At 49.0% G+C, this 14,687-nt stretch overlaps 1 protein-coding gene across 1 annotated transcript; it reads left to right on the top strand.

Moving 5' to 3' along the window:
- Positions 1–7,497: 7,497 nt before the first annotated feature.
- Positions 7,498–9,671, top strand: LOC119328493. Its single transcript, XM_037601465.1, has 2 exons — positions 7,498–7,726; positions 8,309–9,671. The coding sequence occupies exons 1-2, from the start codon at positions 7,657–7,659 to the stop codon at positions 8,980–8,982; spliced, it is 744 nt and encodes a 247-aa protein (XP_037457362.1). The 5' UTR covers positions 7,498–7,656; the 3' UTR covers positions 8,983–9,671.
- The last annotated feature ends 5,016 nt before the right edge of the window (positions 9,672–14,687 follow it).

Genomic DNA, 14,687 nt, shown 5'->3' with positions numbered 1-14,687 from the left:
CCCAGCAGCGCAGCCGCGTGCGGGGCCCCGATATCCACCACGGCAGGGAACTTGGACGAGGGGGGCGGACGGCGCGGCTTCATTGCCACCGGCCGCCGCTCCATCGTCGCCGCCTTGCCGGTGTCGGATTGGGGAAGAAGAGGAAACACCTCCGCGTCGCGTGAACAGAGCAGAGCAGGGCGTGGGAGTCGGCTTGACAGGCTTGATACGGGCCAAGACCGAAATATGCGTTAATAGCCGAATTGAGCCCAACTAAAATGAAAGAGGAAGGTAGCAATATCCCGGCCCAGAACGGCCAGTCAAATAAATATACTCAAATCATTAATTGATGAGTACTCCTTGCAAAGATCACTCCCACCTCCCCAGAATGTGAAACCTGAAAGTTTTCTTTTTTCGTAGATCTATATATTCAAAATGTTTTATCTTTTAAATCGTGCGTTCAAATCTTGAACCGTTTTCACTGTTGGATTCCTCGCGTCGAGATCTCAAAACTAGATCTCCTGTTAATAGGTTTTGATGAACATTTTTTCAAGAAAAAACCGGGAGCATGGTTTTTTTTTCTCTTTCCGAAAAAAACATAATCCGAAGAAAACACCAAGTGACGCGCTCTCAGCCTACCCGCAAGTGATCGTTGTGAGGCTCCCGAAGGAGCGCTCGTCAACTAGACTCCCATATCCTAAGAAAAAGCCGATCAGTCTTTAAAAAAAACGTCCGAAGGCAGAGTTAAAGCCCAACTAAGGCCCTTTTTGGTTCATATTAGAATAGAAATACCATATCAATAAAAACATAGGAAATGAGATGACATGAATCTCATTTCCTATAAGAAAAGAGATGACATTTGATTCATAAGACATGAATTTTTGCAATGAGTTTACGCTATTTTATTTCCTTTATAATGTAAAGGATTGTTTCCTAACTGCATGCTTTAAAGAAATTTTTCTTACAAAATTATTATCATTTACAATCCCTAAAAAAACCGTATATAAACCAAAGGAGGCCTAAGCAAATCTCAGAAAAACATGCAACAGACATTGTTCATACCGAACCAGTAGTGCACAGCCCAGTGGAAGAGTTAGCAAATTGTCAAAGCCTGGACACGTCATAGACTCAAATTTACGTTGGTCAACCAAACACCACAATTCCAACTAAAAAAGAAAACACCACAAGTATCATATACTCCTACTCCAGAAGACCGACTTCACATTTAACAACTTGTGATAAGGTTTAAGCAATGATATGGCTCACGGCTGCAGCCAATCCAAGGACAACGACAGGTGATGGAGCACTAAAATATAGTGGAGTTGTTAAGGCTGGCCATAGTGGGGGTAACATAAATAGTATCATGTATTTGGGACTTGCGAACATGCTTATGTGGTAGGCAATTAAAAAAGAGAGATGGTTATAGTAACATAGGTAGAAACCATAACATAATAAATATAGTGCTACTATGTGTCGTATGGCAATAAATGAGACCACCTATAATACTAATCTATGATACTATGCACTATAAAGGTAGTGCCATTATGACCAGCCTAATAGTACCTTTTTTGGTCACTTGCCTATTAATCGGTGTCAAATCGTGACATCGTCACCTCTACTTGCGCAATAATTAGAGGCCACGAGGTGGGAGAACATGAGCGGACGGTACCTGCCCTCGGCTGCGGTGCCGCCGGAGAAGCTCGCGGTCGCGTTGAGCTCCACCGCTGTGGAGCACGTGGCCGAGGGACACCGTACGGCGCGGCCGCATTTCATACTGGGCTAGCCAAGGTAAAACAAGGGCTTGATCGGTCAAATAGGCCGACTAAAATGGCATAATACCACAAGTCCATGCCACTGGCCATTGGCCACTGCCACGAGTATCACAGTATGTTTGTCTCAAAAAAAGAAAAACTAGTACTCCCTTCGTAAACTAATATAAGAACATTTAGATTACTATTTTAGTTATCTAAACACTCTTATATTAGTTTACAAAGGGAGTACCACAGTAGCTGCTGAGAAGGCAGCGAAGAGAGCAGAGACCGGAGACTGAAGAGAGGAACAATGCGGCTCGAATCCGGTGCCGACGCCACCAGACAACGAGCCCAGCCAACGCGCGCACAACATTCGGAGCAGGTGCCGACGCCAGCAGACGACGAGCCCAGCCAACGCGCTCGAATCCGGTGCCCGCCACCAGACAACAATAGTCCAAAGTATATGGGCAAATCTGATGTCTGAACACACAAAACGACCACATCGCACATAGTTCATCATCCCAAACATCAATCATCAGTCCACAATACATACTACCAAATGACCATATATGTCGTTCGGAACAACTCAATGCTCTCACATCTTCATCACACCTACGGCACACACAAGAAGAAGTGCAAACATAACCGCCACCCCCAGCTTCAGCACAGTCATCATCTCATTCCCTACCCCCAACAACTCATTGTACAACATCACCATCCTTGCCGTCATCAAGTATTCACTACTCGGCTTCGAGGTTTGCTTCACCTGTGCCTCCCGGGTCTGTTTCGCCTGTGCCTCCCATGCAGTCCTCTCCGCCTCTGACTCCAGCCTCTCCACCTCCGACTCCAGCTTGCTCGCTCTTACGGTGAGCCTAATGGCATCCTCGAGATTAACTCCAAAAGATGGCCTCTCTATTTCTCCTCGCGCTCCAACGGACACCTCAGATCTTGCTCCCTGAATTCCACCAGTATATATTTTGTTAATTTCTACCCGATTGGCATGAAACATTACCCTTCTCCATAATTTAAAAAATATACATTTTCAATATTAAACCTTACAACCTCAATTAATCTCAAAGTCAGTATATCCAAATCTCTCAAATTATCGATAAGCCTCTCAAGAACTTTTGGTCATACTGGTTGATGCATGAAAATTAATATTGTAGGGCACCAGCTAGATGACAGAGAACCTCCATGGCTTTGGATTTTTTTCACAACCACTTCTATGTGTTCAGCATTTATATACTGCACCATAATAGCAGCAATTTCCTTGAATATCTTAAAACCCTTCCTACAAAGCGATATACCTCTTCTGATAATATGACATGCCACTCCTTGCAACATGCTGGGAGATTTGGCAGGAGAGGAATAGATGCACTTTTCAAAGCAAGATAGCCTCCACCTCTGACATTGTGAGAGAATTGAGAAATTCACTGGAGCTATGGAGACTGGCGGGAGCCAACTGCATTGAGAGCCCCTTCGGGGAGCCACCGTGAGATTGTAGGTTTTTAAGTGACCCTCTTTTTCACTTTTTTCTCTCCATTTTATCCTTGGTCCCTGACCGCCACACACTTTTTGTTATCACCATATTCTCCCTGCTATGAATCAATGAAATAGCCAGTAATTGCTGGACAGTTCAAAAAAAAAAGTACCCAGCACCTGCAGTACTAGTTATACTTAAAAAGCTCATATACTACACCATAATAGCAGCACACTAGTAACATCAATCCATTGTTCGACGCCATTTTGGCGGATTTTTGTTATGAAATATAAAAAAATGGTGTCAATATGTATGTGCAAGAATGAATATGACCAAGAATAATATGTTGATATTCATCAGAGAGGGTCATCAAGACCACGGAGCAGTGATTACCTAGCACCTAGTTTGTACGTAGGCATGCAAAGAGTCAGGGACGGAGCTCACGTACAACCACTGGTGTCAGTTGACACCAGTGGAGTTCAGCGTTTCAATTAGCATGCTTAATAAATTTTGTCTTTGATCCCAGCCTGAAAGATCGATTGACACCAGCCCGGCCGACGGAAAGCCGCTCCACAAACCCAAAATGCCAGCCCAATTACAGTCGTGCAAACAAAAAGGCTGACGAAAAGCCCGCAACACGTTAATCTGATAGCCGCGGAAGTACGTGCAGATCACACCATCCACACCTATCCGTCTTTTCGCCGCCTGGTGTTTCTCAACAAAAAAAAAAGCCTCTCCTCGCCGACTCAATCCTCAATTTCGGCACCCAGAACCAAACCCTAGCAATCTCAATCTCTCTCTCACCGCTCGATGAAACAACACAACTGCGAAGCAAAAACAGCATGTTTTCATGCCGGCCAGCCGGCCGGCCGCAGCGGCAAGAAAACAATTTTAATCTAATAGTCTGCTGAGGAAAGTTCCTGAGTCCAGGTCTTCGGCAAGGTACACCATGTCTGTACGGACATATGTGACCCCTATACAGAAATTTCTCACCTTGCCTAATTTGAATTTCTCTTCCTTGATTCATCTGGGGATTATGCATAATTTTTTGTTGAAATGTACTATATCACATGATGATTTTGATTCAACAAAATTGATTGATCTTGGTCATGAACTTCACATTTACATTGATAATGTGCGGACAAATCAAATATTTTCCAATTTGGTTTGTATTGCTGAGCTTGCTATATTGTTCGTGGATGCCCAGAAGAATCTTTTTTCTTTGATTTGGTGCATCGACTTCTAAATTCGATTCTAATTTTGTTGATTGTTGGTGATTTTCAAAAATTAATATTGGCAGCAATGTTCTACATAACAAAATGAGTGAGCAGTTTATGAGTGATTGACTGATTTGCTAAGCAGGAAAAAAAATTCTACCATTACAAATGATGACATGATTAATCTCTTTAAGAAGGTGAAAGGCCATGAAGGGAAATTATAAAATGTGAGTCTCGAGTCACTTTAAGTTTCGTTTGATGATATTTATATTTAGTATTGTTAGTTATGTACAATTGTTGTCAGTGTAATATGTTTTGTTTGTTGATCTTTTGCTCGAAGTTATAAATGAAGCTCTCTACAGTCGTCTTTTTTTATTTTCTTCTTCTTATGAATTTGTAACTGGTTTCTTGCCTTCACTTGGTATGCAAGCTTTTAAATAAACAACTATTATATTGTTTGCTAATTGCATATTTTCATTCTTTGTATTGTTTTTTGAAAGTTATTTATATTTCCTGCCATAATCCAGTAGTGGGTTGTGGCTGACACCAGTGGCGATTTTTTCTAGCTTCGTCCCTGCAAAGAGTTATGCATGGGCACATCTCACGTACAAGTTATGATTACGATGGAAATCCTATGCGTGCATGTAGCTAGCTCGTTGAACGTGACGAGTTAGTTGGCTTGACTATCCACGAAAGCTGATCAGGCCAGGTCCCTACGTGTCAGCCGTGACCGTGTCCGTGTGTAGGTCTAGCTGCTGCAATGCACGCACAGGGGATAAGCTTCAGAGGAGATAATGCATCCTTATCTTGTCATCTCTCCACGAGATCAGGAGCGCCGGTCGAGACTTATCCCTTCTGGCCACACACCTGCCTATATAAGAAGCAGCCACCACGAGTCAAGGGGGGACGCGCCCACGGCGGCAGCGTCGAGCAGATGGACGGAGGAGCCTGCAGAGAAGCCCCCACTGCGCCCTCGGTGACGAAAAAAGGAAGCCAAAAGGCCACGCCAGGGAGGACCATGCGCTCGGAGAACGCGCCGGCATACGTCCACTGCACCGTAGACGTGCTGCGACCACGACGACGACGCACGCCCGCCGGCAAGCCCGGCGGAGCCTTCTTCCATGCGCGCTGCCGCACACTCCATCAACCCAAGCAAGCACACGCACGCGACGCCAAGACTCAAGACTAACCGTGCACATTGATTCATCTCTCTATTCTTCTTTAATCTTCTTCGTCATGCAGATCGAAGATTCAAAGATCGACAGCCAAGCGAGCACTCGGCCAAGAAAGAGGCGGCACCCAGGAGAGCGTGCGCCCATGGTGGCAGCCGACGGCGCCCTCGCACAAGCAGGCCACATGTAGATGAAGCAGCGGCGACAGCTACGACCCACACGAGAACGGCGCTCACACCGGCGGCAATGCCCCGGCCGGCCGGGGACGACGCTGATCGTGTCTGCGAGGCTAGGAAGTTGCACCGCCGGTGGTGGTGCACACCTGGCCATTTTGCGTTATGTCCAAGTCGTATGGTGCTCTTCTTTTTCTGCCCATATGATACCTATGTTTCTTTTCTCTCTTGATGCCCAGGCGCCATGGAGACCCACACACGAGGACTCGAACGGGGCGAACACACCCGGCCGTCAGGCCGTCCACACACGCGCCGCCGCAGGGCTGCGCACGGGGAGGCGCGCACAGATGGGCTGGCCGCCAGGCCGCCCTCATGCACGGGGCTGCCGGCGGCGGGCTACACACCGGAGAGGGGCACAGCCACACACGCGGCCATCAGGCTGCTCACGCGCACACACGCAAATTGTTTAACGAGATTTTGTCGCGCCGAAGTATCTCCTTCTCACGGCGCGCCTTCTCCATCGCAATGGAGTCCTGGCGCGCCCATTCAAGGGCGGCGTCGTCGTCGTCGTCGAACTCGGCCTTCACCGGCGCCAGCCCCGGCTCCGTCTTCACCGGCGCCAGCCCCGGCTCCGTCTTTGGCTTGACGAAGCGCGGAGGAGCCGACGAGGGGGCGCGCCGGCCGCCCTCGTTGATGACGATGCCGACGCTGCGAGTGCGCCGGCCGAGTGGCGTCTCCGCCGCGGGCTCGGCCTTGACGCCGAGCAGCGCCGAAGAGCCGGAGAAGTGTGAAGAAGAACGGGATGAGGAGGAAGAAGAGGAGGCGCCGAACCTCCTTGGAGCCCATGGCCCAGCGTGTCGGTGCTGCGCCGGGGCGGCCACCCTCGCCGGGGGGTACGCCAACGGCGGGTCGTTGCCGCCCTTGAGGTACGTGAGCACGCCCTCGAGTGTGCGGCCGGGGACGCCCCACCAGAGGTGGCGTCCCTCGCTGTTCTGCCGGCCGCCGACCACAGACGCGCAGTTGGTGGATGCCAAGCGCTGCTGTTGGCGGCGCTCAAAATACGCCGCCCAGGCCGCGTGGTTATCGGCGGCGTACTGGGGGAGGGAGAGCTCGGCGTCGGTGAGGGACGCGCGCACGATCTCGACCTCCTCGGCGAAGTACCTCGGCTTCGCCACGGCGTCGGGCAACGGGGGAATGGGCACTCCCCCGGCGCTGAGTCTCCACCCCGCCGGCCCGGCGCGCATGTCCGGCGGCGCCGGGATGTTCGCCTGGAACAGGAGCCAGGACCCCCTGTTCACGGAGCGAACGGCGGCCGAAGCCGTTGGCCGCCGCCGTATCTCCGCGGAAGCGTTCTGCCATGGCGAAGGCGGGGCTGGGCGGGCTCGGGATAGGTAGAGGGAGGGGCTGGGCGGCGGCGCTCGGGGAGAGGTAGGGAGAGGAAGGGCTGGACGGCGGCGAGGGGCGGGGCTGGTGTGGGCGCAGGTGAGTGGAGGCCGCCGGCTTTTATAGCCGGGCCGCGCCCGTGTGTACGCGTGCGAGGGAGTGGAGGCGTCAGCGCGCCGTCCCGTGAACGCGTCGCCCGTGAGGAATCAATGGCAAGGCTGACCGGCAGCCTTGCTATTGATTCCCCGCGGGAACCGAGGCCGTTGGGGGAAGACGAGGCGCCGAGTCGTTGACGCGGCTGGCCCGCGTCTTTTTCGCGCCAAAACAGCTCGCCCCGGCGCCCCCAGGCGCCTCCAGCGCGCCGGGTTCGGCCTGAGTCCGCCGGCGCTGTTTTCGGCGCAAGCCGGCAAAAATCGGGCTCCTGGGACGCGACTGGGCCATTTTTTCGGCGCCGGCGTGACAAAATCTTCTAAGGAGGCCTTCCTGAAGGCGCGGCTGGAGATGCCCTTAGTGTATGGAGACATCACTTCCCGACGCCGGCGGCTGCATCGATGCGGCCATGTGTCTCTTGGTAAGGAACGGTGAGATCATATACATACAGATTCCTTCCTTCCTCATGGCTTGTTGTTTAGAATAAGATTGGTTTACACCGATCAACATGTTGACCCAGATATTAGATTGGTTCATCCAATCATGTTGCCTCAAAAAAATAGATTGGTTCATCCAATCAGGTTGCCTCGGATTATAGATTGATTTATTCAATCCCATGTTGCCTCGGAAAATTAGATTGGTTCACATCAGTCAAATTTGTTGCCTCGGGAAAATAGATTGGTTCATCCCGATCTTTGTTGCCTCGGAAAAATGGTTTGGTTCACACCAACCTAATATGTTGCCTCGAAAAGAAATAGATTGGTTCATCCGATCTTTGTTGCCTCGGAAAATAAGATTGGTTTGCCCAGTCTACAAAATTGTTACCGCAGGTACAAACTACCAAGATTTGTTGTTGATGCTTGTCGCCTAAAATAAGCAAGTACTCCCTCCGTCTTAAAATTCTTGTCTTAAATTTGTCTAGATACGAATGTATCTAGTTATGTCTTAGATTTGTCTAGATACGCAGGGATAACTCTCTCTTATCCCTCATGCGTGAATGCAGAACACGGTCACGGTGGAGAAGTCGTCCATCCACACAAAGGAGGGCCTCGCCGAGGGCATGGAGACGACGCCGGCATGATGTACTTGTGCCATGTCTCCTTCCGCTCTTCACCGAGCCCATTATCCTCGCGTGTCACCTTCGACTTGGGAGCAGCCGGAGCTCGCCGACGACGTGGCCCAACCGCTAGCCTCGGTACTCTATCATGGCCCTGGCGAATAGGTCATGGTTTCAGGTCGCGACGTACATGTCTCCGACTCTCCGGTGCACAGGTCCATCACGTCCCGGTCACGATGAACGGGCCTGGCATATTGCTTTTCAGAGAAGACGGCGACGAAATCAGAGCTCGGCAGGCAGGTCCATGGCGAACCCAGGTCACCGGCGTACAGGTTTTGCATCACACTCTTGGAGGAGACGGCACGGTGGAACCGGAGCTCGCCGACGATGCAGCCCGAGACTCGCCTTTCCCTTCATGGTGTACAGATTCTCGACGGAACCAGCGTCCGCAACGACGAGCCTCCATGACCGGCTCCTCCTTCACGAGGCACGCGTCCCCGACGAACAGGTCAATGGAGTACAGATCCTTCACCGAGCCGGAATTTGCAGCGACACAGTACAAGACCGGTCCCTCCTTCGAGAGGTGCACCTACAGTGGCGAACAGGTCCTTGGCGTATAGGTCCACGGCGTCGCCGGTGTACAGGTCACCCTTTGGCGTAGCACCAGTCCAAGGCGACGCGGCCTCTACAACGCCACCTTTCCACGGCCTCGTGAGGCGGTCCCCTTTGCCTTGGCCGACCACCAAATACTTGGTGTCTAGCCGAGACGAGGCGCCAACCACCTCGGCCATGCCAACGTGAGAGCGTGTCAGTTTTTACACAGACGCCGGTCTCTCCAAACCATTACTCCCACAAGGCGTAGCCCCTTGAACACCCCAATGAAGTAACCGGTCGTCGAGAAGTCTAAGCTGAGCGCGACCCATGCTACCTCAACACCAACTACTCCAACGCCGCCAAGACCGACGAGGCACGATGGCGAGGGCGGGCGCGGCCACCGCTAAGGCCACACCACTTGCGGCGTGTGTACCGACGAGGACACGGGCTCTGCCGCTGCCCACACACACATCACCATCATCATGCATGGAGGACGAGAAGCGAAGACGACCACACAGCTTAATCGGAGATATCTCGCGGAGTAACCCGCGGGAGTAATTAACCGGGAGCCTTCCGAGGCCCCGGGAACTAGGAGACCGTAATCGCCGCAGTCAGGCAGGCCGCGCTAGTAGGCCACGGAGCTCATATGTAAAGGGATCTTGTAATTTTGTTTCTTCAGTGAGAGATTAATAAAGTGCATGTTTCCCTCTGTTTATTTGTGTACTTAGTACACTGGCATGCCCGCAATTTTTTATTTCCCCTGGCGCGTAGAGAGATAATAATACGATAACCATTGTTATTTGTTATTATTTTTCATGTCAAACATCCATCAATATCACAATGAAAGACACTGCATGTAAAAGTCCATGCAATTGGATTACATTTACCTCCGCACATCGAGGCACCCAGTTGTTAGAACGGAGATCAATCAAATTGCGAACCATGAACTTCGAGCGTGGTGTCAACTAAGGGTTTGCTACCAGCTCCTTAATCTGGATGAAGTAGGTATTGTTAATTTTGCGAGACCTTGGGTTATCATCAAGTTGTTTACCAATCGTACTGAAGAATTGACATATGGTTTCGATGTGTTCCTCATCAGGGCAAGCCTTTCTGTCAGACCCCAGTAATTTCTATGTAGTGCAAACAACAAATGGATTAGGAAAGTTTACATGGAACAATATATGTATTATCAATTCCTAATGTGTACCTTCGCAACACAATGACCTATCCTCTCGGTTAGCATCCATCGCTTGATTAGCTCACCAATTAGACGAATATTTCCAAGTGTTCTAAGTTTGAATTTTCTTTCCTTATCCCTTGTCATCATAGCTTGGTCAGGTCCGGTCCATGTTGGAATCTCAACCTTTGGGTTGTCGGCACCTTCAAAAGCTTTCTGACAATTGTTCAACAGCACATGTTTGAATGTAATCATTCCACCTCCTGGTTTTTCAGCAGGGAATGACGGGCAGTTGAAACTGACTTCATAACAAAGCTGAGCATACAACGGACAGAAGGTGGGCTCAAAAACAGCCTTCTCAAAAATGAGAGACACAACATCCTGAATCAAAAGCAAAAGATAGATGAACCACCAAGAAACCATCACAAAGTATGAACTATTATGCAGCTGGAAACAATCAAACCTCCAAGATACCAGCACTAGTAATTCCACTATCCAGTATTTGCTTTGTGAGTAGATCAAATTTCTCTAGCGTCAGTTTGTTCAGTATGCTGCACAAGCAAGACATATGCAACGACATGCAAAGGGCAAACATGAAGCTAGGAACTAGGTAATATAAGCTTAGTAAACACGAATACAGACAACCACTTCAACAAGAATAAACAAAACAGGAAAACATAATCTACTATTACCCTTTCACTGTTTTCAGGATTCTAACTTTCTTAGAGAGATTGCCTCTACGGGATGACCAAGGAACCTTGGCCTTGATAAGAGTAGGAGGGGTGCCGATCTGAAATTTGGAAAGCAAAGTGACGTGTGATAATGAGTAATACACAAATGGTAAATACTATACATGCATGTTCAGAAGTATCTTGGTGAAATAGCAAGTTAAATATAACAAAAGCGTTGAAACATATGAATTAATTGCCAATGAATATTCATTACTTCTTTGTATTCAAACCTAGAACTTCTGCATGTTGTTGTTAAGGTGTATAGGTCAACTGCCCTTTCCATTAGTTCAGATTTTTGCTTGCGTTGGCTAGTGCATGAAACTTAACATGGTATCGAAACCTAAGATTTTGAGTCTTGGCTTTCACAATTTATCCAAAAAAATTGTTGCCCCTCTTTGTCCACGTATAAACCTATTGAGCGATAACTCTGTGTCTATTCACATATTGACTTCCCGCATCACACATGAGAGGGGGTGTTGAAGTGTATATGCGATTATCTTTCGTCAGTTTAGACTTTTGGTTACACTGGCTAATGCATGAAGCTTAACATTTGTTTCCATTTGAACACTTGTTCCCCGAATGATATGTTCATATTTACATAAATAAACATAATTAAGCAAAATATATAATAACACAAAAAAAACATAATCAAACTACACGAAGTTGGATCGGTGACCCCAAAAATGACTAATGACAAGCTAGCAAAACCAAGTTACTATACTACTCAAATTTGATGTACAATTGCATGACATCAGCCCTGGTTAGTCAATGTAAATCGGCATTAAGTCCAAATAAGTAGCAACCATGAAACAAAACAATAAATAAATCCGAAAAAGGTCAAACAGAGCAATACGTAAGCGACGGATGCTCCTTATCTTAAAGGTACCTAAGCTTTTGAAGCAAACTGGGAGCTCAACTGATCATGCCGGTTAAATTGCTCTCGCTGCCTACCACTTGAATTGTAAAGTTCATTAGCTTCATGAATGGCATCCCAAGATGTCTCCTCACGAATTGCTCTGTTTGACCTTTTTCGGATTGATATGATATTCGATCGCGACGACCGAATTGATGAAGTCATGAACTATGATTATGATGATGACGAAGAAAATGTTGATCTTGAAACAACAAAGACCGGCGAGGTATATATATTTATATAAGCAGGCATCTGGTGATCATCACATGTTTTAAATGACTTGAAGATATATTAATGAATCGATCTTTCTTCCTTCAGCCATCCGGATCGAGCAAATCTTCAGGCAACAGGACGAAACGAGGCCCGAACAAAAAGTTGAAGGATGGCGTAAAGTACAATATCGAGGCCATCAGACCTAATGGCGAACCATTAGCGCCTAAGAAGATTGCGGACAAGTTCGTTCGTCAGCGCGGAGTTCTTGTGAAGGACCAACTCCCGATCTCCCTTCAAGAATGGAGAGAGCCAGCAAAGCCACGTCCAAATCTTACTTTTGTCGACGACAGACAAAAAGGTCTACTTTGGGATACTCTCATGGAATATTTCACCCTACCAGATCATTTCACAGAAGCAGATGTGGAGAAAGTCAAGGACGCTGCTCTTAGGAAGATGGCGGTTGCATTCAACAACCACAAGAATCGTGTATGGGACAAGTACGTCAAGGGAGGAAGGAAGACTCCAGTATTCGAGGGAACACTAGAGAAGCAAAGTGCTCATTGGGACAATTTCGTGAAATTCAAGGATTCGGAATTAGCTAAGGAACGGTCGAGAATAAATAAGAAGAATACCGAAAAAAAGGATAAGTTCCATAAGCTGGGGCCAGGTGGCTACGCGGTCGCAATGCCTAAGTGGGATAAGTTTGAGAAAGAGATGAAGGATGCAGGTTACTAGGAGCTGGCCCCCCAGGTGCAGGACTTGGTTCTATGCGCATGGGGGGAGTTGGACCCGAAGACAGGCAAAGTTTCGACGAAGGCATGTCTGAACGGAGCCGACGATAACCTACTTGTTGCAATAGAAGAGGCTCGATCGGGGGTGTTCCAGCCCAATAGAGAGAACGACGAGCTTACGCGTGCCTTGGGAAATCCTGAACACCCGGGAAGAACACGAGGCAAGGGCGCTATTCCGTGGTATGAGGGGTTTTCTAACTGGAACGCCGACTACAGAACCCGTGCGAGAAGGAAGATTGCGGAGGGGAAGAAGAGAAAGATGGAGGAGGAGCAGAGGAAGCTGGACTATGAACGCCTTCAAGGCCTAGAATCAAAGCACGCGGACTTGGCAGTCAAATTCCAGCGGCAGCAGGAGCAGATCGACTCACTTAGCCAGCAAAGAGGGTCTCAGCAGCTGCAGCGGCTAGCGGATGATCCAGCATTGGATAGCACCGCCGCATCCATGCCGAGAAGCAGCGTGGGTTCCGCCCCGGGCGATGCAATGCTGGATAGATACCCCGTGGGTGACATCATGGAGAACACTAATTGCGAGCTACACTTCAAAATGAAGAACATATCCATGAAGGTGGCGGACGATGTTGCTTTTACAAATCCCCCTGAGGCAACCTTTCATTGCAACCCGATTCCAGCGGGCTATGCTCGTGTCTTGGTTGATGAGGTGGTGGACCCATATTCGGGGCTACAGCTTGACATTCCTGGAGGTGACGATGAGCACACATTGGGAGAGGCCATACATCGTGTCATCCTATGGAGAAAGGATTGCATCGTCTTTCGAAGGCCACCGACGCCGCGTCACCCGACTCCTCGTCGAAGTCCGCCACCGAGTCAGCAGACTCCCGCTCCTCCAAGTCCACCAACGTGTGAGGCCACTCCTCCTCCTCCAAGTCCGGCAAAGTGTCCGGCCACTCCTCCTCCAAGTCCGACATAGCGTCAGATGTCCACTCCTCCTCCAAGTCCGGCACAACTTCAGGCCACTCCTCCTCCAAGTCTGGCACAACTTCATGCCACTCCTCCTCGTCCAACTCAGCCACGTCAGCTGTCTCCGCCGCCTCAGCAATCGCAGAAGAGACACGCTGCAGCTATGGTGCGTAGCGATACGAGTCGAGGTAGTACAGGAAGTACAGGCGGTGGCAAGCAATATAAATATGGTCCAAGCCTCGTGCCTCTTCCGCAGAGGCCTTATGACAAGTCTGAGGAGGAAACCGCAGCCATATCGAAGGCCGAGGTGGAAGCCCATTTTGCACCGAAACCGCCACCGCCGCCAAGGGAGAAAGTGCCTGAGGAAAAGATTGACCACTTCATTCGTATGGCTCAACCACCAGCTCCCAAGCCTATTGACACAGACTATGAGCGCCACATCAGAAAGTTAAATCGAGCACGTATACAGAAGGAGGCGAGCTCGAGCTCGAGCAAACAACAAGCAGCTATCAAAAAATGCGGGAAAACCGTTCCCCAGCTGGGGGAACAGGCGGCGCAGTCGATCCCCCCGCTTGTTGTTCCAAAAACACGTGAGAGTACGCGCGCCCAATATTATTGTGGGCAAACAGTTTACGTTCCCGAGGTGGGCAATGTGGTAATAACCAAGGAGCATATAACGCAGGCTGAAATTCTCAATATCACTGTTGGATAACTCCTCGAGATCGAGCACATGCCTGTGCTTACAGAGGAAGAAATAAAACGGAAATATGTCCGGGACGAACCTTTGGTCAAGCCAGACGAGGTCAAGAAGCTCCCAACGAGAATGTATGAATTGCATCAATGGTACATAGACATTACAAAGAGTTCCAATCGAGAGCCCCTCATGGTGGAAGTCAAGAAAGATCATTACTACCATCAGAAAGCTATGGCCGTTGAGTATAATGAACTGTTTCAGTTATACAATCAAGACGCACTCGACAAATCTATC

This window comes from Triticum dicoccoides, chromosome 7A (assembly GCF_002162155.2).
Source record: "Triticum dicoccoides isolate Atlit2015 ecotype Zavitan chromosome 7A, WEW_v2.0, whole genome shotgun sequence".
NCBI lineage: Eukaryota > Viridiplantae > Streptophyta > Magnoliopsida > Poales > Poaceae > Triticum > Triticum dicoccoides.
Note: the sequence above shows the minus strand (reverse complement) of the source record. Positions and strands in the feature narration are given on the sequence as shown.